Raw genomic sequence first — 22497 nt, 5'->3', positions numbered from 1 at the left:
ATACATAACAATCATAAAATTATTTTTGATATTTTAATCTAATAGGCGATTTGACATTATGGAAGAGGATTAGAGCCGGTGAAAAAATTAAAAATAAGTTAACTGTTTTTTTTTTTACTTTTAAATAAATTTATTATGGGGAAAAAGTCAGAATTCTGTCAGAAAGTCAGAAATTTTAATCTCAGAATTCTGACTATTTTCTGAGAATTTAGAATTTTGACTTTTTGTCTGAGAATTCTGACTTTAATCTCAGAATTCTGACTTTTTCCTCATAATTCTGACTTTTTTCTTAGAATTTAGAATTCTGACTTTTTTCCTCCGAATTCTGACTTTAATCTCAGAATTCTGACTTTTTCTGAGAATTCTGACTTTTTTTCTGAGAATTCTGACTTTAATCTCAGAATTCTGACTTTTCTTTTCAGAATTTAGAATTCTGACTTTTTTTCTCCAAATTCTGACTTAATATCAGAATTTGACTTTTTTTCTCAGAATTCTGACTTCAATTTCAGAATTCATATTATTTTTCTCAGAATTGTGACTTTTTTTCTCAGAATTCTAAGATTAAAGCCAGACTTCTGACTTATTTCTCATTATACTGAAATAAAATTTTAAAATTAGTTAACTTTCTCAGGATTCTGACGTTTTTCTCAGAATTCTGAGATTAAAGTCAGAACTCTGACTTTTTTATACTGAAATAAAATTTAAAAATCAGTTAACTTTTTTTTTATTTTCAGTGACTCTAATCCTCTTCCGTATGACTTTAATGCAACACTGAAGCCGTAAAACCTAGTGCGAAGCCGCAACTGAAAGGCGAAGGCGCGTCGTAACAGGGCAACTCGATTTGTTCCACCACCGGGAAGTGGAAGGCCGTGACGCAGGGTGGAGGAAGGCGGTGCTCGGCGTACTCGCTGGGAACTGACTAGAGGAACGGAAAATGGCGGATCTCGAAGACGTTACGCTGGACGGGAGACCGCTCCAGTCGCTCCGCGTAGCAGACCTTAAAGCGGCTCTGGAGGAGCGGGGGCTGTCGAAAAGCGGACAAAAGAATGCTCTCGTCAAAAGACTTAAAGGGGTAAGGGTTTTACCGCAGAATGCGGTTCCGCTGGTGGATCCCGAGCTAGCGTTAACGCAGAGACGGGCTGATGCTCTCTGGAGAGGGCCGATAACTGAGTGTCGTTACTGCCTAGATGAGGAGTGGAGTTTTACAAACGGACCTCAGAGGTTTATTGATTGCTTGTTTGGTATACTTGCTCATTGCAGTTCTGTTTCTCCAGCCCAACCGGTCTCTTAGCTTGCAGCGCAGTTCAGTTAACTTCTTAGCTAGCCCTAAACTGTTTGTTGTGCTGTTAGCCTGTTAGCTTCCCGTTGCTAACGCAGCGAAATGAGCGCTGGCCTGAGCCGCTGGCTCGCTGCTGTGTACACACTGCTGTCCACAGCAAAATAAACCCAGATAGTGAGCTGCGGTGGCCTCTTTTTGTCAGTCATGTTTGTTTGTGACACTTTGTATTCGACAGATTCCGCCATGAAACTTGGGATCATTATCTGTCCCGTCAAACACCGCGGTCTGTGCAAGCTGTGCCCGCTGAACTGTAGTAAATAATGTAGTACACAAATGTCAGTGCTTGAAACCTTTTGATAAATATACTTTTTAGTTTATATATGAAGTGGTAAATGTCAACAGAGCTTATTGACATTTCATATGGCAAAGTATTAAGGTTCCTTTGGGACTTTATATCACTTGTTGCTACATTGTGTAAATGTTTTTGACACATTAAGGTTTTATTTGAACAATGGTAGGGAGAAAATAACGACACTTTTCATTATATTAAATTTTTAATTAATATTTACTAACTTGTGCTTGCTTCTTAAATTGTGCATGCATGCAGTTAATTAATCTGCTGTATATAAAACTTAGACTTATTTAGTTTTAGTCATTTTTTTAAGTAGCTCCCTGTGTCAATTTTAATTCAGTTTATTTCTGTAGCGCCAATTCACGACACATGTCATCTCAAGGCACTTTACAGTTAACCAGATCATACAGTCAAATAGATTAAAAGTTTTCTATCTAAGGAAAACCAGTGGATTGCATCAACTCATTGACTCAGATGCAATCCCTCAAACCAAGCATGCTTGAAGCGACAGTGGAGAGGAAAAACTCTTTTAACGGGAAGAAATCTCCGGCGTGACTTAAATTACTCTTGTTTACTTTTAATAAGCTTGCTTAATTTCTCTAAACTGTATCAATAAAGATATACAGATATCATATCACAAACTAAGAAGATGGATGAAATAATTTGCTTACATAGTGTTTTGCAAAGATTTAGGCCCCATTGCCTTTTTAAAATTTTCTCACATTATATTCTCAGAATGGAATTATATGTTTGTGGCATTTTATGTGATGTAGATATACACCACCCTTTGCATACATCTTTTAGCTGCTTACTTCGAAATGTTCATGTTTGATGGGATCTGTTTGATGACTGTTGGCCTGGAAGCCTGAAATAAAATTCAGTGCAGCCAGCTTTCTTCAGAAGTCATTAAATAAGTATTCAACCAGCTTTGAACTTCACACGGAGTGTTTTAGAAATGGCCTTCTGCTTAGCCTGAGCATGCAAGGATAGGTCAATTCAGATAAAAAAATTATCTAAATGTTGTTGCGTAACTACTAGGGGTTTCTTCAGTGAGTTGTTGGAGATCTTGATGGAGTTAGGGGAGAGGGATCTTCAGTAGCAGCCTGCCTTACTGCAGATATGGAGAAGCCTTTGACTGACACTGTTGTTGCTTAACAGTCTACTGAGGAGGATGCCCACGTCTCTTCATGGGGTCCTTCATTTTATGAAAAATCCCTCTTTGTAAAATCTCTAGATTGTGAAGGGCTTCCCTGAACAAAACTGTCCTTTTTTCTGAGCTTGTTCAGCTTCTTTAAGTCATTGGCTTTGAAGCTGCGACCCCAACAGATGCTGGGAGAAATTAACAATCACACCCACAAACATTAGGATGCATATTGTGACTGTGTTAGTGTGGGAGTAACTCTTGATAGGACAACTGCAAATCATTTGCTCTCATAAATTGCATATAAATTAATGGAAGCTTGATGAGAAAAGCCATGCCAAACTATTCTAAATGAAAGCTTAGTGATATAAAAAATAAAAATCACTACACATCTGTCTGAACTTATAATCCCCAGAGTAAAACCTGCTTGATAGTAGAACCGTGGTTTCTAAAAACCATAGCTGAAAGAACAGCATTCCCTGAAAAAACAAATACCTAATTGTAATGCAAAAACTTCAGCAACACTTCAAGTACTTTGTGTTGAAGTTTTCACTTTACCAGTTTGCTGATCCTCTTCATCCACCAATTTTCGCCACCTCTCTTGGATCCAAACAAAATGTAATGCACATAAAATCTAAGAAATACCATCCATTTACCAGTCTTCTCCTGCTTAATCTTGTCAGGGTCCTGGTGGTGGTGGGCGAGAGGCCGGGTACAACCTGGACAGGTCACCAGTCTGTTGCAGGGCAACACGGAGACACACAAGCATGCACACACACACACACACACACACACACACACACACACACACACACACACACACACACACACACACACACACACACACACACACACACACACACACACACTCTTTTAATTTAAATTTAGAGAAGATAATTAACCTTACAGGCATGTTCTTGGACTGTGGGAGGAAAGCAAAGTTATGAGAAATACCTTTTATCTTTAAAAAAAAAAAGAAAAAAGGGCTCCATAGACACCATTAAAATAAATAAGCGATTAGATAAATTAGGGGTATCCCACAATGATCTAAGCAGTTACTAACTAAAAGTATTCCTGTTTCAGAATGGTCATGGCAGAGGGAGTGTTTGAGTTTTGATACCGGTCTGTTTTTATTAACCGGACTCTTAGTTCCCTACCAAATGTCACCAGCCCAAAAGACGATGGCAGAGGATGACTTAGATTTTTGTAGATCTGAATCACTGTTTTCCTCAAAGCCCATTTATGTAAATCTGCAATAAGTATTTTGTGGTGACTCTATATTTTACTGGTCTGTTTTACAACCTGATAAAACTCATCTTCATTGGAGAATCTGGTTGACGGTTTTACGACTTATTCTGCATCCATTCTGACTGAGAAATAATTAAAAAAATCACAGTCTCACTATATGCAGTCCTGGTAGACACACTCTGAATGATATAAAAGTGTAAAAAAACAAAACAAATATGGTTCTAATAAGTACAGACTCATGCACAGATGTAATTGAATAGCCGAATTTTTCAGATTTTTTTATTTCCAATACTAAAAGTTTTTCCTTTGCTTCATGCTTATTAATTACGTGTTTATATATAATTTTTTAATACTGGTAAAATTCATTAAGAGGTGGGCTGCTTAGTGGTGCTGTGGGTAGCACAGCTGCCTTGAAGCAAGAAGGTTCTGTATTTGATTTCCAGCCGGGGTCTTTCTGCATTGAGTTTGCATGTTCTACCTGATCATGTGTTGGTTCTCTCTGGGTACTTCGGGTTCCTCCCACAGTCCAAAAACATGACTGGTAGGTTAATTGGCTTGTCTCCTTAGGTGTGAATGGTTGTTTGTCTCTGCGTTGCCCTGCGTTGGACTGGCGACCTGTCCAGGGTGTACCCCGCCTCTCGCCCCTAGACAGCTGGAGATGCCCAGCATCCCTCATGACCCTGTTTGGGATAAGCGAGACAGGAAAAGAAATGGAATGAAAAAAAATCATAAATTGTTTTGTTGTAATTCAACACAATGTTTAAAAGCAAAATACTGTAACTTAATTTCCGGGAGTTGTACTCTCCATGTTTCTCCCTTAATAATAAATATTCTTGTCTCATTAACAGGCTCTCATGCTGGAGAATTTGCAGAAAACCTCTACTCCACATGTTGGACTGCAGCCTAACTCTCAGGTAAACCTCAAAGATGCTTTTATTTTCAATTCAAAGACAGACATTCTTTTTAAGTACTAATGTCTGATGTATAAATAACTGAATGTGTGTTAACACAATTCTTCATAGATTTTTGGTGAAGGTTCATTCAGTTGGCTCTGCAGGATTGCACCTGCTAAATTTTTTTCCTCTTTTTTTCTCTTGTAATATATCTATATTTAGATTGGTGAGGAAATGAGCCAGAACAGTTTTATCAAACAGTATCTGGCCAAGCAGCAAGAGCTCCTGAGGCAGCGTCTTGAGAGAGAGGCCCGTGAAGCACATGATACAAATGGTAAGAGCTGTAGGAAATCCCATCAGTGTTATTTGTTGTGGACTTTGTTGGATTGTTGTAAAAAAAAATTGTAATTTTCCTTTTGTAAACAGAGCAAGAGGTCCACACACAGGTTAACAACAGTACGCCATGCCCTCCTCCTGCACAGGTTCGGATGTGTTTTTTTTTTTTGTTATGTTTGTTGTTGTTGTTAGTTCATGCATGCAGAATGTTTTAACATTTCCTTGGGATACGTCAATGGGCCACGTATAAATCTGCACCTTAAACTGTTTAGCATTTTTGCCAGATTATAATCTTCAACTTTGACCTTCTTTGTGGAAAGTTGAAAAAAATATGGATGTGTTTTTTTTTTTGGGTTTTTTTGGTTTGTTTTTTCCCACTTATAAACTGAAAGGTTTGGTATTCATTTGTATTCAACAAGTATGAGTCAATGCTCTAAAGAATGTCTTTTTGCTGCTGTAACTGCGGAGAATTGTACTTCCAGATGTAGATATTTTCCCCTGTTTTTCTGGTATTTGGATTATGCTAAAAGTGAGTAAGATTAAAAGAAGAGAGTCTTTGAACATCACACATTTAAAGTCTTGCTACGTATATCATAATTAGATTAAGATGTGACTATTGACTGGGTCATTCCCACACACATGCTTTCACCAAAACCTTTTAATTGTATTTCTTGGTGTTGGTGCTTGGTGTTTCTTGGCTAAAACAACTAATCAGATTAATGGTGATTTATTGATTATTGAAATTATTGTCAACCAATTTAGTAATTGATTAATTGTCAACTGAAGTATAGTCTCTCTAAAATATACCTATAGCTGACAGGGCAACCCACTTAGAGCAGCAATTATATCAAGATTGTGTGGAGAAAAAAAATGTCTGTCAGTTTGCTCTATCTAGAGCTCCACAAGTGGGAAAGTTCGAGATTTACCTGGTTTAATTTCATAAAAAGTCTTCTTTAAAGATTCATTGGCTATCGATTATTAATCGATTAATCTCAGAAGAATAATCAACAGATGAAATAATTTACAAAGTAATTATTAGTAGCAGCTCTATTGTATATAAAGACTTGTTGTTCTGTTAGAATGGGAACTTTGACCCTAGTTTTGATTTCTTTTTTTGCAGCCTTACAAATTTTCTTTATAGTAAGTTCTATGGACTATTTTATTAAATCTGACACGCTTTTTTTTCCTCCCTTCTAAAAAAACAAAAGCGTAACATTATAACATGACCACACACCAGAGTCAGAGTGCTCAGATTTCTGTGCAATGTTATTTTTTTGCACACAGAATTTTGCACATCAGAAAAAGTTTGTTTTGGTGTCATCTAGTCAGGACACCTTTCTCCATGGGTTTTCTGTGATTCCGTTGTTGACTTATGGCACACTTTTAATGGCACTTCTTTGAGCAATGTTTTGTTTTTCATAAAGGTAATTTACACATGTGGACTAAACAGACAATTCCTCTTTAGCCGACATATGCTTCAACCTTAGCTTTTGATCTCTGCAGCTCCTCCAGACATTGTATTAGTGTCTTGGCTGTGTTCCTGTTAAATGTTCTCATTGTAAAGTCTTTCAGATAGGTAGACAGGCAAGTCAATTTTAAAGGCAGTCTATTTCACTGGGTATTGTGACTATAAAAACTGAATTAATTTAATAAGCAGAAATGTTTACATTAGTTTGGTTATATGGTATTTTGCCTGTATAAACCAAATCGCTACCATTAATGCATTGAAGGGAATGTAAAACTTTTGTGAATCATTTTGCTAATTATGATTTTCCTAATCAATTTTTATTTTGCTACTTCTTAGGAAGTCACACCAGCAGGGCAGCACAGACCACCTGGGTCCTCAGATGGAGAGGGATTCTTTGGTTCAGTTAATTCAGGACAGGGAAACAGGAGTCAGGAGGCAGATGTGTCCAGTCCCCCTGCTTCTGGCTCTAAGGCCATGCGAGCTCCTGCCTCAGAGCAGAGGTCAGAACGAGGTTCGGCTTCCGGTGAAGTTGCAGGCGAAAGCGATGATGATGACAGTGAGGAAGATGGCGATGATGATGAAGACTGGGGAAACAGGGCTCCAAGAAGAAGCCTCAGAGAACCAGCCAGAGTACCCGCAGCACGGTCTGGTGCAGCAAGGTCTGGTCCAGCACGTTCCGGTCCGGCACGGTCTGGTGCAGCACGTCATCCACAACCTCAGCAGCAGCACATTCCTTCCCTTTTGTCACCTCAGCTCCGCCAACCAACACCACCTCCATCCCCACCTCCAGAATTATCATTTCCCTTACCTGACACCCCAAAGCAGAGCCCACCTAGTCCCCCTGTTGCCAGGCACTCGCCAAGCTCTTCCAGCTCTGGCTCCTCCAGCAGCGGCAGCCGCAGTAGCAGCCCAGAGCCACAGAGAAGTGGCCATGCTGACCGTAAGCCAGGTCCTCTTACCCTTCTGGCACGTAAAATGGAGTCTGAGGGTGCCTTTTCTGGAAGTTGGCACGGTGCGGATGGTAAAGGTGATGGGCAAGATGGCGGTTCACCCTCACTTATGGCGTTTCCTGGCAAAGGGCCACCAGATGGTCTAGGGTCTGCCAGTATAATTCCAGGCACACATTCAGCCCACATCCAAAAATCTGGGAGAGCACGCAAAACAGCTGCAGCCCAGGAAAGAGAGAGGGAAAGGGTGATGGAGCTGGAAAGACAAAAGGCACTTGAGCTGGAGAGGCAAGAACAGGAGATGATTGAGCAACAGTTGGCTTTAGAGAGAGAAGAGAGAGAAAGGGTCTTGCAGCGAGAGCTTGCTCTTGAAAAAGAGAGACAGGAGCGGGAGGAGGCTTTGGCTAAAGAGAGGGAGGAGCAAGAGAGGGCGATAGAGATGGAAAGGCAGAGAGAGCTTGAGAGACGTAGAGCTTTGGAAGAACGTCTGCAGAGAGAGAGGGAGGAGAAGGAAAAGCGTGAACGAGAGGAGATTGAGAAGGCCTTAGAGCTAGAAAGAGCCAAGGAGAAAGAACGGATAGAGAAAGAACGGGCTCTTCAGCAAGAGAGGTTGGAGAGAGAGCGGGTGTTGGAAGCCAAGAGAAAGGAGAAGGAAAGGCTTGAGAGAGAGAAAGCTCTTGAGCAGGAACGATTGGAAAAGGAAAGGATAGAGAGGCAGAAGGCACTGGAGCAGGAACGATTGGAAAAGGAAAGGATAGAGAGAGAGAAAGCTCTTGAGCAAGAAAGAATGGAAAAGGAACGTATTGAGAGGGAGAAAGCTCTTGAGAAGGAAAGATTAGAAAAGGAAAAGAGAGAGCGAGAGAAAGCACTGGAGCAGGAACGATTGGAAAAGGAAAGGATACAGAGAGAGAAAGCTCTTGAGCAGGAACGATTAGAAAAGGAAAGGATTGAGAGAGAGAAAGCTCTTGAGAAGGAAAGATTAGAAAAGGAAAGGATAGAGAGAGAGAAAGCCCTTGAACAGGAAAGGTTGGAAAAGGAAAGGATAGAGAGAGAGAAAGCACTGGAGCAGGAACGATTAGAAAAGGAAAGGATAGAGAGAGAGAAAGCACTGGAGCAGGAACGATTAGAAAAGGAAAGGATAGAGAGAGAGAAAGCTCTTGAACAGGAGAGGTTGGAAAAGGAAAGGATTGAGAGAGAGAAAGTTCTTGAGCAGGAACGATTAGAAAAGGAAAGGATAGAGAGAGAGAAAGCACTGGAGCAGGAACGATTAGAAAAGGAAAGGATAGAGAGAGAGAAAGCTCTTGAACAGGAAAGGTTGGAAAAGGAAAGGATTGAGAGAGAGAAAGTTCTTGAGCAGGAACGATTAGAAAAGGAAAGGATAGAGAAAGAGAAAGCTCTTGAACAGGAGAGGTTGGAAAAGGAAAGGATTGAGAGAGAGAAAGTTCTTGAGCAGGAACGATTAGAAAAGGAAAGGATAGAGAAAGAGAAAGCTCTTGAACAGGAGAGGGTGGAAAAGGAAAGGATTGAGAGAGAGAAAGTTCTTGAGCATGAACGATTGGAAAAGGAAAGGATAGAGAGAGAGAAAGCTCTTGAGCAGGAACGTTTGGAAAAGGAAAGGATAGAAAGGGAGAAAGCTCTTGAGCAAGAACGCTTTGAAAAGGAAAGGATAGAGAGAGAGAAAGCTCTTGAGCAAGAATGCTTGGAAAAGGAAAGAGTGGAGAGGGAGAAAGCTCTTAAACGAGAGAGAGAACAGGCTTTACAGAAAGAAAAAGTAGAAAAAGAGAGGGCTCTAGAGCAAGAAATGCAGGACAAGGCAATGGAACAAGAGAAAGAGAGAGGGGGTAGTGTTTCTCCTCCTAGAAGTGGCTCTAAGCTGGGTGTCAGTACCCAGGCTGCCCCAGAGCAGCAAAATGTCCGTACTTCTTTGGCACAGACTGAAGCTCAACCAGCTAAGTCTATTTCCACAACTGTCTCTCCACAATCATCATTTAAGAAGTCTCGCCTTTTCAGGGACTCTCCAGTACGACCTCAGTCCGGTTCAACCTCGATTGTTATTAAGCGGCCTCGTACATTTTCTGATACCCCCCAGCCTCGAGCCCCTCTTGCCACCTTACCTACAAGCGCTGGGGAACGTCAGCCAGGAGAACACTTGCCATCAACTGACCAAGAAGACGCACAAATTCATTCCAACCAAGATGTTAGCACTGCACCCGTAGCATCTACAAGGACTGGTTCTGACAGCCTGAACGCCAACCCAACTGCAGCTCACTCAGATCCTAAAGAAGAAAGGCCCATGATGGCGAGAGAAGAGGCTACATTGCCAAAGACTGCAGAGCCTGTTGAGGCAGAAGATCAAAGCATAGATTCTTCAATCCCTGAAGGAAAGCAGGACAGAGAAGCAAATAAAGAAGGAAAAAAAGTACGACGGAGATCTTTATCGGATGATTCCTCTTCCTCAGATTCTGATTCCTCATCATCACGGTCATCTGGTTCATCGTCATCTTCTCAAGACCAACCAGTCTCCACCTCAAGGAGTAGACCGGTAAGCCCTCCAAATTCCAACTTTTTATCTAATTTTTTAATTTTAAATTATGTATTTGAAATTTATACTGCTCAAAATAATTAAGGGGATACTTAGAAAAATGTGTTAAATCTAAATTAAAGAAATTGAAAAAGATAAGAAATCAGGCTGGATATCAATACTGATATAGAAAGAGTAATCTGTTTTAACCTGGGGTGATTGCCTTTTATCTAACCTGATCAATGCACAGAGCATTGAAATGATGTAGAACCCTAGTTCTGTCTGCGTAAATGGCATTGCAGCAATGCATCCTACTATTGTAGAGCTATTCCAGTCCTGCTACCTTCTCTGCTCTGCTCTGCTCTGGTGTTCTCTCTGCCCAGCCTTTTGTTCTGCACTCCTGCTCCTCCTCTCTGAGCCCCTGAGTGCATCCTTGCCCTACCGCTGATATCTGGGGGATATGTCCCTAAAGCGGAATTACAGTTTTCTGGTCCTGGTCAGCTAGTAGTACTGTGGTCCAGTTGTAGTTCCTTGGCTTTCGAATTGGGAGCACATTTGGAGGATACGGTGGACCCAGGGGCAGTAGCATCGATGGTTGGATTTTTACATTAAATACAGCAGTGTGACTAAATCTTTGAGCGTAAGGTCCACCATGTTAAGTTGAAACAGTCAAAGCAGGTAGAATCTCTTCTTATTTATAGGCTGGTTAAGCATTATCACCATTTGCGCCATTGTTTGAAAGTCTAGACACTTTTCTCTACCCTGTGTAATGGAGGCTTAACAGTAGCTTAAAAAAATACCAAATCAATCACTGTGAAAAAATGTGTGTCTGCACCATATGTTGCATGTTTGTAGATGCTAGATGGCAAATGCTGCTGCTCCATTGGACTGGGTGATTTAGTACCACATATGGAAGTTGCTGTAATGGGATTTTTTTTTTTGGTCAAAAAATTGGAATGTCCACATTCCAAAAAGGCTTTGTTTTTGGTCCACTCCATAAAGCCTCGAATTTGATGCTATTTTGACATTTTGAATCGAAAAAGCTTCCTGGGTGGGAAGTGAAACGTCTTCAAACTTGGAAATATACTCCAGTGGATTGTTTTTTAGCTTTTTTGGAATCATATTAAGGCCATTACAACTCCCATTAAAAAGAAAATTCAGGTGTGGGGTGCATTTGTCAGCTTTATGAATGTTCGATTTAACTTTAACTGTAGAAAGGGTTCTGTGTTCTTCTTGACCTCTGGATGAGTCATGAATTGGGTTTGGGGGGAAGTTTGCTTGGGCAGCCATAACGTCACCATTTATTAACCCCGTCATATAAGTGAATAAAAACACAAAACACTGATGAAGTTTCTAAGATGTTTAAGAGCTTTTTTTTTTTACAGCTTTGTGTACCAATTCAAAAAGGAAAAAGTTCTATTTTGTCAATTTTATGAGAATTTTTATTCATTGTTTTTACTTTTTATTACAGGCGGAGAAAGATGAAAGAGGTTTATCAGGACTACCTGTGGAGGCTACAGAGTCTCAGTCTGAGAATTCAGAAGCAAGCCCCAAAGCCTGCCTTAATAAAAAAGAACTGCCTGTTGACAGAATGAATACTGCAGATGGAGATGTTCACACTATGGTCAGTGAATTATAGTATGATTTATCCACAATGTAGATAACAAAAAACACAGAAAACACTTTTTTTTTTTCATTCTATTGACTTGAAATTGATCTGATTGTTTTCTTTATTGGGTGTATTAAATGGGATTTCCAGAATTTGGTTTAAATTACAGTTTAGTTTGTTCTTTTCCTTACGTCTTTCTAGTGAGTTAAAAAACTAATTTTGTTTTAAAACGTTAATTTTTTCTTTTGAATGTGTCAGGTTTCTGCCTTGTTACTTTTTTAAGCCAACCATGTCTAACTTATGTCCAGTTATATATATATATATATATATATATATAAATATAAATTATATTTATTTTGTATAGCTTGAGAGCCCAACCACTTCCAAAAGTGCTCATTGTGTTATAGGCTTGAAATACAAGAAAAATACCAAAGTCTTATTTGTATTTTTATTAATATCTTATTGGCTTTAAAACATTTGCATATTTTATGCCAATAATTTGATTTATAATTTGAAATGGCTTTCTGTCACGCATCTTGAATCAGGTTGAAACATTTAACATTCTCATTTAGGAGGCTTAAACTTTCAATTTGCAACTGTTTTCCTGTTTTTAATTTTTTTTCCTTTTTTTGATGACCAGAAACAAGCGGCTGAGGAAACAAGAAAAGAGGAAGCAAACAGGAAGAGAAAACACAGCGAGAAAGAAGAAGAAAAAGAACCCGAGGGGTCTGTTTTGCTGCTTTGGTGTTCCTAAACATCACATTAGTTGTTTCCACATTGACGTTGATGTTTATCTGTGCAACCTTGATCTGTAACACTGGTTGCTTTTAGGTGAATCAGATACAACCAGCTGATGCACCTTTACATTTTTTTTTAGGTCTGGAAAGGAGTGGATATAATTATAGTTCTAGACTTAAATCATTTTTACATGTTGGATGTGGTTAATGTAGAAAGTTATAAACAAATCCACAAGTATCTACATGGTAAACATTGGAGTTGTGTTTTTAATCCTACATAGGCAGGAGACAGAGGCTCCCACTACAGATCCAGAGAAGCATTCAGAGTCCAGTGAGGAGGTAAGCTGCCAGATAAGTCCTAAACTATGTTGGATGGAAAAGACATGTACCAATATAAAGCCTCAATAAATTATGGGTTTGGATTTCTCTGTCGTTAATATAGTTTTTAAATTAATCTGTTTAATTCATTGATTTATTTATATCAATACAATGCTTCTGAATAGTGACGCACTGCATATCTGCATTAATGCTGTGTTGGCCAGTGTTGGTTATTTTAAGCGTATCAGCAGCGGTCAGATAACTTGGCTGATCTTGTAGTTAAAGAAGGTGGGTTGTAGCCTCATGATGGTTACAGTTTTATTTTTGGCCCTTTGATTTTACTGTCTGTCTAACAAACACAGGCAACAATGTCTCTTTAAGACAGTTTTGCAGCAGACTCTGTTTTATGAACCGCTACCTGCTTAATGGGACACAAGAATTTAGATTAATCTTTAAAACTACAGTTAATGTTTCTCTAGATTGCATGAAGCTCGAGTTATGTTTTCTTCATGTGGACTAAAGAGAGACCTGCTTTTTTATGTGGCTGCAGACACCATTTAACTCAATCTTGTGGATTCAAGAGCAGAGTGACTGTTAAAAACGTGTCTGGTTTTGATCTTATAGGTTCTTTCTTTCGTCTTTTTGGTTAGAGTGTGAAATCTCTAAAGGACTCGTGCCAAAACTCATTTCAGCGCCTTGAGCCAAAACATCTGGCTATTGCTCTTAGAGCTTAGTCCGATCATGTCACCACCCAGTGATTGGACCCTCGTTGCTTTCGTACAAAACATGCAGCGGTGCTTGGACTGTAACGTTTCCCTAGAAATATCAAGTGGCTCTTTCTATAAATGTTTTTATAATGTTGGTGAGAGACTCAGATGTAAAAACAGTTCTTCTGAATCATTGATAAACTTTTTAAAAAAAACTGCTGTTCAGACACATTGGTAATGAATCACTGGTCTTGTAAATGGAAACTTTTAGCTTCTGTTTATTGTCTATTGAGTTTTTAAAGAAACAGATGTCCATCAGTTTGCAGCATTTCTTTCAGTTTTGTAGCTTTCAGCTGCCCTCCACTTACTCTGGACTGATTTTTATCTTTCCAAATTGTTCATGTTTTTTCAGATACCAAAGGCTTTCTCCTCACGAAAGATCTCTCTTAGCAGTAAGTACATTCCTGAATGTTTAAGCTCTTCCTCTTCAAACAGCAATAGGTTCAGTATCAAATGTATTGATTCTGTATGCTTGGAATTACCAGGCAGTAAGCCGTCACCAGGCAGCACGGAGGCCGAGCACGAGTCTGGGGCCGGGGCAGGTCGCAAGAGGAGGTGGGGCTCCAGCACAGCCGTCACTGCCAAAAAACCCTCCATTAGTATCACCACCGAGTCACTCAAGGTATTTACACCAGCTTAAGATACAAATTACTTTTTAATATACTTTATCCTGACCAGTAGATTTTTTTTGAAAACTTCTATGAATAATTGTAAAAGTTCCCATTTGCCTTTTAACTTTTTCTTGTTTTGTCAATTTGAACTGCAAACGTTTATTACATAATATGTGTCCAACACAAAGCAAATAAGTGTAAGGTAGAAGACTCATGCTTTTCTTTCTTTCTTTTTTTTCTTTTACACCTATGGATAATATAATCTATGCATAAATTCATCTGTTTTTTAAAGGCCTCAGAGGTTTGTTAGGGAACATTGTTGATGAAGCAGCATCATGGAAACCAAAACTGCAGAGATTCACAGTTCAGGCTGAATGTTTTACAGGCTGGAGGCTAGTTGTTAACTTTTGAAACACGGGAGGTTAGTCAGAAGATAGCTGTGAGACTTTTGGCCCATTTATTGGTCTAAATCAAAACATTATAGTGATATATATTTAAAAAGTAGTTTAAAACATGGTAGTGGCAGCATAATAATAAGGGGATGGCTGGAGACGGGGAAGCTGAGAGGAAGAGATTCAAAGATGGATGGAGCTACATTAAAGGTAATATCTGGAATAAACACAGTCGGTGGCTTTAAGTACTGAGCTGGGACTTCTTTTTAGGACTTTGGACTTTTTAGGCTCTAGATGTTAACAGCTATTAGAGACATACCCCTAAACACTTATCCGTCTTTCAATTAGCAAAAGGGGTACTGGTAGTAAAAGCACCAGGTATTGCTTCAAATAATTTTACAATTACTACATCATGAAGTCCCATCCATCCATTCATCTCCTCCCACGTATTCCGTTAGGGTCACAGTGGAGCCAGTGCTTATGTCCGGCAGTCTATGGGTGAGAAGCAGGGTACACCCTGTAGAGGTGACCAGTCTTTCACAGGGCAACATGGAGACACACAAAGACATATAACCACACACACACACTCACAGCTAAGGAAATTTATATAAGACAATTAACCTAACATGTTTTTAGACTGAGAGGAAGCAGGAGTAACTGGAGAGAACCCATGCATGCACAAAGAAAACATTCATACTCCATGCAGAAAGATCCTGGGCCGGGAATAGAACCCAGAACCTTCTTGCTGCTAGGCAACAGTGCTACAAACTGTGCCACATTACAGCCCATCATGAAGTCCCACTAAAGAATATTAAATGTTTTAAAAATAGAAACTGTAGCTACAAACGTTCTACTGTTCCAAATGTTGCCTCTGTGCTCAGAAACTAAACACCAGTTCCTGTGTTTCTCCTTTTATTTTTATTTTTTTTTCTTTCCTCATTCTAGTCCCTGATTCCTGACATCAGGCCGCCTGTCGGCCAGGATGCTGTTGTAGATCTTCATCTTGAGGAAGCTGTTCTGTCCGGTACCGAGGAGGAAGAGCGGGAGCGCTCTGACCAGGACCTTCAGATCCGACGCACCGTCACACAGGTGATCCTGCTGCTTTTATGCTAGGTTCATGCAATTTGAGCAGCAAAGAAGCATCTGCTGCTTCATCTTTGATGCTTCTGCACATAAAGTTTTGAAGATGCTCTTGAGACACATCCAGTATCATCTGTAGAGATTCATCTGATGCTTCTGCTGCTCCTGTCTTCAATGGGAGAGTGGCTTTGCTATACTTGGGGTGATAAGTTGGTCAAAAATAGTTTTAATGTTTTTTAAGTGAGAAAGTACACCCCAAAACATGATCTGTGCTGTCAGATCATCAAGATCACACTCCTTAGATGCTCATTTAAAGGGGGGAGTAGTATTAAATCCCTTTGTTTTGCCATTCAAACCTTCACCTACTCTTCTCTTTGCAGGTGGTGCCTGCTGAAAGCCAAGAAAATGGCCAAAAAGAAGCAAAGAGAATAAGGCGGGAAGACTTTGAGGAAGATGATTCTCAGGTAGAAGGGGGAAGTATCACAGCCCATGAGGAGCAGATGGACACCTCTCTCCCAGCAGCTGTAGAAACTCAGTCACCAACACTACCAAGCCAAGATACCGAAAACAACACTGGTAATATGGTCACAGCAATGGGCCTGAAATCAATAATCATAACTTCATAGTTTGATTTTTACACTGTTTGGATAAATGTAATAATAAAAAAGGTTTGACAAACCATTTTCTAAAGTTGAACGCAGGGATTTTGTTTACTGTTTTATTAATCTTAAATATTAAAGTTAACTTTTTTAAATAATTGTCACCTAAAGTTTCTCTGTCTTTTAAAAAAAATACTAGTGACACCCAGCGACACCCTCATTCGACGCTCCATCAGCCAGCAGAAAACAGGTGTCTCCATCACTATCGATGACCCTGTCCGCACAGCGACGCAGCCATCACCACCGCGAGGCCAAGCCTCCAACATTGTTCACATCTGGAACCTGGTGAGAACATCTGGGTGATATTGGTCTGCTGTGTCATAATGAAGAAATCAGCGGGTCTGTGAAGTCCTGATATGTATGAAGTTAGATTATGGTTCAGTTTTAGGTAAATATGGAAAAATAACTGAAAATAATTTATTTTTAAACAATTAATTATCTCTACTTAGAATTCCCATTGATTAATATTTTCATTTTAAACTACTGTTTTTTGAATAAGTAAATCAAACCAAACTTATTGGAAAAAATCTTCTGCAGGCTTTTAACTGGACCTAAGGTCTATGAGCTAAATTAGGTTCAGATGGCAAACGGAGGTTTAAAGGGATCTTAGGGAAATTAGGAGTTTCTTTTGGGAGTAAAATCATACTTTTAATAGGATTCAACTTTCTTTGCAACTTTTTCTAATATAAATGGATCTATAATCTGAAGCTTTCCTGTTTGGTAGTTACTCTGACCAGAAAGCATGTTCCATTCTCTGCATGTTTCACTCAGGAGGATTACCGGTGAAGCACCCCCTCTGTTGTTTTTATAAATAACCGTTTGCTTCTTTGAATGTTTGTTTACTCAGCCAAGAAATGCATAGATACACCAACAATGGTGTTTAGCAACAGTTTTTTTTTTTTGCATATTGTTGTATTTTTCCTCTTGTTTCCTGCTGTCCATAATCGAGTTGTGATGTTTTGTTCAGGTAAGGCCGTTCACACTGGGACAGCTGAAGGAACTGCTAAGCAGAACTGGCACCCTGGTGGAGGATGGCTTCTGGATAAATAAAATCAAATCCCACTGCTATGTTACTGTAAGTTATTAGTTATGTTAGTTTCTTTTGTCCATGATTATGTTTATAGTGATGATCAATGAAAGTTTTGCTATCTAAATCTTTCTTTTTGTAGTACTCTACTATTGAAGAGGCAGTCGCTACACAGGCAGCTCTTCACGGAGTGAAATGGCCTCAGAGCAACCCAAAGTTTCTTAGAGTAGACTTCTGCCAGCAGGAGGAGGTATGTGCCGGTTCATTTATGTTTTTGTTTGAAACCATGACATCTTTGTTATTGGTCACTGCATGGTGTCAATCTGCTTTTTTTAGTTGGACCACCAGAGAAACCCCTCGATGGCCGTGGACAGACCTGGAGGAGAGGACACAGGACCTGCCCCAGTGCGTGGACGAACATCAGGTCCGCCGCCTCTCCTCCCCGAGCGGGACCAGTGGGCCGAGCGCGAGCGTGAGATGGAGCGCAGGGAGCGCGCCCGAGCAGAGCGGGAGTGGGATCGAGATAAGGTTAACGAGTTTGGGAAAACCGAAGGTGAGAAGGAGGGAGGCTCACGAAGGTCACAATCCAGAGAGAGACGGCGAAAGGAGAGGGCAAAGAGCAAGGAGAAGAAGATGGAAAAGAAAGGTAAAAGCTGGACATCACACAGGATACTTTGGGAAAACAATAATAGTTCATAATGAATCACAAATATGTAATCATAACTGTTTTGCAAAGTATCTTTCAAATGTGTTATTGTTGAGAATAATTGCTAAACTTTGAATTTTATAAGAAGCGCGCTACTCTGATACAATTTTGAGGGGAAGAATTCAGCCTTGAAATTAGACACAGTTCCTTCAGCTGCTGGTCTGACCTGCAGAAGCAGAGAATAACAAACTGCTTCTGTGAAAGGATACTGATATAGTTGTTCTAGCTTAGAGTTTTGTGAAGGCAGATTGAGGAGTATGACTGGGTGTATATTTAAAGCAGATGAGGTAACTAAAGCATGCTCAATCTGCTTCTGAAGGATGCTTATTTTTTTCTTTTGCAATCTCTCTTTGGATATATCCATTAATAAAAAAAAAGATTACATTTAATCTCTGAGTTTTACTTAATTTTGACGACTTTTCTCTGTCAATCAATGAATGTAAGGACAGAATCTTTTACTGTCCAACCCTCAGCTAGATTTAAATCTGCATGCAGTGTATTCAATAAAGCATTCTTGTTAAATGATTTTGTCTTTCTCTTGGAACAGCCGAAGATCCCCCCGCAAAGCTGCTGGATGACCTGTTCCGCAAAACTAAAGCCGTTCCCTGCATTTACTGGCTTCCTCTCACAGAGGAACAGGTGAGGACAAAACCGCTCACCGACTTCTACTCAGCTATTTAAACAGGACCTTTTTACGTGTTATTTTCTTCCATTTACGCCTCTACTTTTTTTTTTTAAGCAAGTTCCTCTTTTCCATTGAAAACCCCGGGCTTTTTATAACCTGGCTAATTGAAATCTCGATTAATTTATCATCTCGCTTTTTTTCATAACTCTGAAAGTGCTCGGGACAATCATGCTAATCCCCATAGCAAAATGGTTGCCAAAAAAACATAAAGACCACATGTTTGAGCGTGTACATGGGTCTGTTTCATAGGAGCACATCGAGCTGGTCATACCATGTCTGATCCGCTGAGGATGTTGTGGTCCTTCAGCCTCATGTAGTTCTGTTCATTTTCTTGAGTTTTTCGCACACCTGTTTTGTGGTGTGCAGAACGTTTATTTCAGACGGTCTGGCTCAAGTGGCGTAGATGCGTTCATTGCGCATCGCCGACTCAAACTCCTGCTAAATGACCTCATCAGCAAAAACGCTTAAAAGAGCCTGAAGCTCAATATCCGTCCTACAGTCATTGCTTCTACTCTTCTGCTTCATCATGTATTTAAGAAATTAGACAGTGGTAAAGAACACAACTGCAAAAGCTGTGTGTGTGTTGGCGGTATAAAAAAACACCTTTTAAAAGATGGCAGGATGGGCACATCCTTGCATGACTCATTAATCAGAGCAAACTACTGGATTGCTCGAGGGACTTGGACAAATTTTATTGTCATTTTGTATAAACAGAGTGTATACAAAACGACTAAAGCCCCCTGAAAGGAAAGCACGGGTAACGCAAATTAGTTGGGTGATTCCGTATGAAAAAGCTTAATTAGCTTTTGAGCGGCAGTGGAAAAGGGGCTAATAAGTACATGTTTTGTTGTTGTCTAGAAAACATTTTCTTTTTTTCATGTTAGGATTATGGAATCAAGATCTGCACTGCCCCTCACCTAGTTCCCTAAGCAAAAAAAAAATCGGTAGCATACATGCAAAAATATAATGCATTACTATTTATTATTGGAATGAACACCTGCCTTTCACAAACACTGAACTACAGCTGACAGGACAGACGACTAACAGCCAGCATGATAAAACTAAAATTCTATCAGGATGCTGGAGCTTTAAGTATTTAGTTGTTTTTTTGTTTGTTTTTTTTTGTCATATTCTTCTTATCTAAAATGAGCCAAAATGCTAATTAGAAGTATTTTACCCAAACCAGCACTTTGTAAAAACACAGAACTCAGACCTTAAAAGGATTCATTCTACAAGGAGCTTCAAATAGGCTGAGCTGAGGAAGTGATGTTTTGTAGGCTGAAGATCTACCTGATATGTTTAAAAGGAAGTAAAATAGACCCCCCCCCCCCCATTAAAAACCCAGAGCTTTTTAAAAATATTTTTCTTAAAGTGATGGTATGCTGGTACCAAAACTCATGCAAGTGCCTGCAGGAGTATTTAAAAGATTGGTGTCAATACCTTTGAAAGTCACTGGTTTGTTGCACAGTTGTGCTGAGATACACACCTAAATGTTTCTTTGTTTCCTTAATTTAGTTTGTGCAGCGAGAAGCTGCCCGAGCAAAAGAGACGAAAGAGCGCGAGGAGCGGAGGAAAGAACGCGAGAAGAGAAGAAAACAGGAAGAAGAGGAGGAGGAGAAGAAAAGGGAGGAGGAGCGCAAGGAGAGAACGAAAGCAGCCGCCGCCTCGGCAGAAAACCGGAGTGAGGGTGAGAAGGACAAGGGCCGGGAGAGGGACAGAGACCGGGGTAGAGACAGGGAAAGGGACAGAGACAGGAACAGGGAGAACGACAAACGCAGGGAAGGGTACCGTAGGCCAGGGGGCAGCGGAGCGGGATCCAGCCGGCGCTCCCGCAGCCGGAGCGAACCAAGAGAAAGGAGGCGCTGATGGAACTGTCATGGAGTCCATCCTCCTGCATTTTGCCTTTCACTACATGTACTTTGTTACAACAAAGACCCAACAGAGGACCAACTGATGTCATTTCCATCTCTCATAAAGGCCCCTACCCCTTATTTTTTAAAGCACATCTGTGCCCACCGTATTGCGTACGGAGAACACGATGATTGCAGTGTTGTTTTCCAGAGTGTCCCAGCCATTTTCTTCATGCCTTTTCCCGTCTTCTCTTTCAGTTTTTGTTCTGATTGCGTAGCAGAAAGGCACACTGGACAGTTTAAAACTACTACAAAATCCACTTTCTCTTCAAAGTGTAGATGCTGATCATAATTTTTAGCAGTGGTTGACTCCTCTGGGAGGTGAGCATCCTGCGATGTGCTGAGAACCTCTTTTGTTGCTGCATGTAGTACTAAGCTACTTCTGCCAGTCCTGCCTAAAGAGAAAATTTATTTGTCTGCGCAGAGGCTTGCAGGAATAAAAAAAAAAATATAGAAATCCATGTTTGGCATTTTGTACAGACTTAAAATATCTGCAAAATCAAGTCTTTAAATGAGGCAGCTCTGGATTATTTTTCACTTATTGTAAAAACTACTAAGACAATGCAGTGTTCCTGTTTCTCTGTTAAGAGATGAGAAAGTTCTCTGTGGGAGAGAATATGTCACAACTAACTCGAGTTTTCATTTTGTCCTTGTTGATCCTGCTTTCATCTTTCTCTCCTCAATCCGGTTCTCTTAACCTGACCTGTCAACACAGGTCCCCCCCACCCCACCCACCCACCCACCAGAGAGGAGAGTGCATTATACGTTTCCCACCAATGGTTTTAATTTTGTTTTTTAAATCGTTATTTTATCATTTTAGTACAAAGATTTCATTTTGTTTTTAATTCTTTAAGTACGCCTATCAGTGGTGAATGTACAAATAATAAAAAAAACATTGAAATTTGAAATGATTGTGGTATTTTCATTTTCTATTTTCAACATAAATTCTGTATTTTTTATTTTTGACCGACAGAATATCTGAGCCTATTTCTGCAAATAATTAAGGATTTCTGCATTTTTTGTTTTGAAGTCACATCCTCCGGTTATCAACACATAATCTATCATTTAGATAAGCTAAGTGAATAAGAAATTTAGTTTGCCTTTGTTTAAAAAAACAAAATCCAAACCAACCTGACCCACTGATCTCTATTCACTGGATTGCCAGTTGTTATGAAGTCACCAGCCGCCATATTGGTACTCCCTAGTTAGTAAGGGTGTGCAAAATAATCGTCATATTGATGCATCGCGATTCAAATTTTTGTGATCTACTGCATCGATTCTTGAAGGCAATAATAGATTATAAAAATAAAAAAAATGAACAAATAAAATACATTAGTGGTTGGCGCACATCAGCCAAATTAAGTGGAATACAACTTCCAGTCCAGCAGATGTCGCTGCGGATGTGTTGACGCCCGCTGCTTTGCGTCACAAGCATGTCAGGCCGCGGGATACTGAGACGAGTCATATGAAATAAAACATGGAGGACGCTATGAAAATTCGCCCCGCGGCTCCATAACATTTCAAGTCAGATGCTTGGACGCATTTAGGCTTTAAAAACAAAGAAGTAAAAAATTTAATTGATAAGACACACGTCATTTGCAAAAGGGAAAATATACATTTGAATGTTTTCATTTAATTGGTTTAAAGGACCACTGAGGCCATGTAAATGGCACTGATTATCCTTATTTTGGTCTTTCAAGTTTGATGAATCCTAAGATCTTTTTGTCAGTCTGTCCACGCCAGTAGTAGTAATATTTCTGTCCAGTATTTGTTTTCATGGCAACACCTCCAAAAGTAATTTCAATAAATAC

General features: G+C 39.8%; 1 protein-coding gene across 1 annotated transcript; it reads left to right on the top strand.

Annotated features, from left to right (window-relative positions):
* Positions 1 to 890: 890 nt before the first annotated feature.
* acin1a (apoptotic chromatin condensation inducer 1a) lies at positions 891 to 21587 on the top strand. The gene is made up of 18 exons (XM_038300474.1): positions 891 to 1072; positions 4869 to 4934; positions 5136 to 5247; positions 5340 to 5395; positions 7054 to 10206; positions 11657 to 11809; positions 12435 to 12520; positions 12813 to 12870; positions 13969 to 14008; positions 14102 to 14238; positions 15565 to 15708; positions 16080 to 16275; positions 16498 to 16643; positions 17326 to 17433; positions 17528 to 17635; positions 17722 to 18031; positions 18639 to 18730; positions 20292 to 21587. The coding sequence occupies exons 1-18, from the start codon at positions 935 to 937 to the stop codon at positions 20640 to 20642; spliced, it is 5454 nt and encodes a 1817-aa protein (XP_038156402.1). The 5' UTR covers positions 891 to 934; the 3' UTR covers positions 20643 to 21587.
* Positions 21588 to 22497: the final 910 nt, after the last annotated feature.

The sequence above is a fragment of the Cyprinodon tularosa genome, unplaced genomic scaffold (genome assembly GCF_016077235.1).
Source record: "Cyprinodon tularosa strain WSP-4 unplaced genomic scaffold, ASM1607723v1 ctg45, whole genome shotgun sequence".
Lineage (NCBI taxonomy): Eukaryota > Metazoa > Chordata > Actinopteri > Cyprinodontiformes > Cyprinodontidae > Cyprinodon > Cyprinodon tularosa.
The sequence above is the reverse complement of the archived record's forward strand: the minus strand, read 5'-3'. Positions and strand labels throughout refer to the sequence as shown.

Bases quoted from the DNA above. Each gene is read 5' to 3' on its own strand.
- acin1a (XM_038300474.1), top strand. From the start codon at position 935: ATGGCGGATCTCGAAGACGTTACGCTGGACGGGAGACCGCTCCAGTCG. The intron at 14,239-15,564 runs GTATTTACACCA...TCCTCATTCTAG, and splicing joins TCACCACCGAGTCACTCAAG to TCCCTGATTCCTGACATCAG. The intron at 16,276-16,497 runs GTAATATGGTCA...AAAAAATACTAG, and splicing joins AGATACCGAAAACAACACTG to TGACACCCAGCGACACCCTC.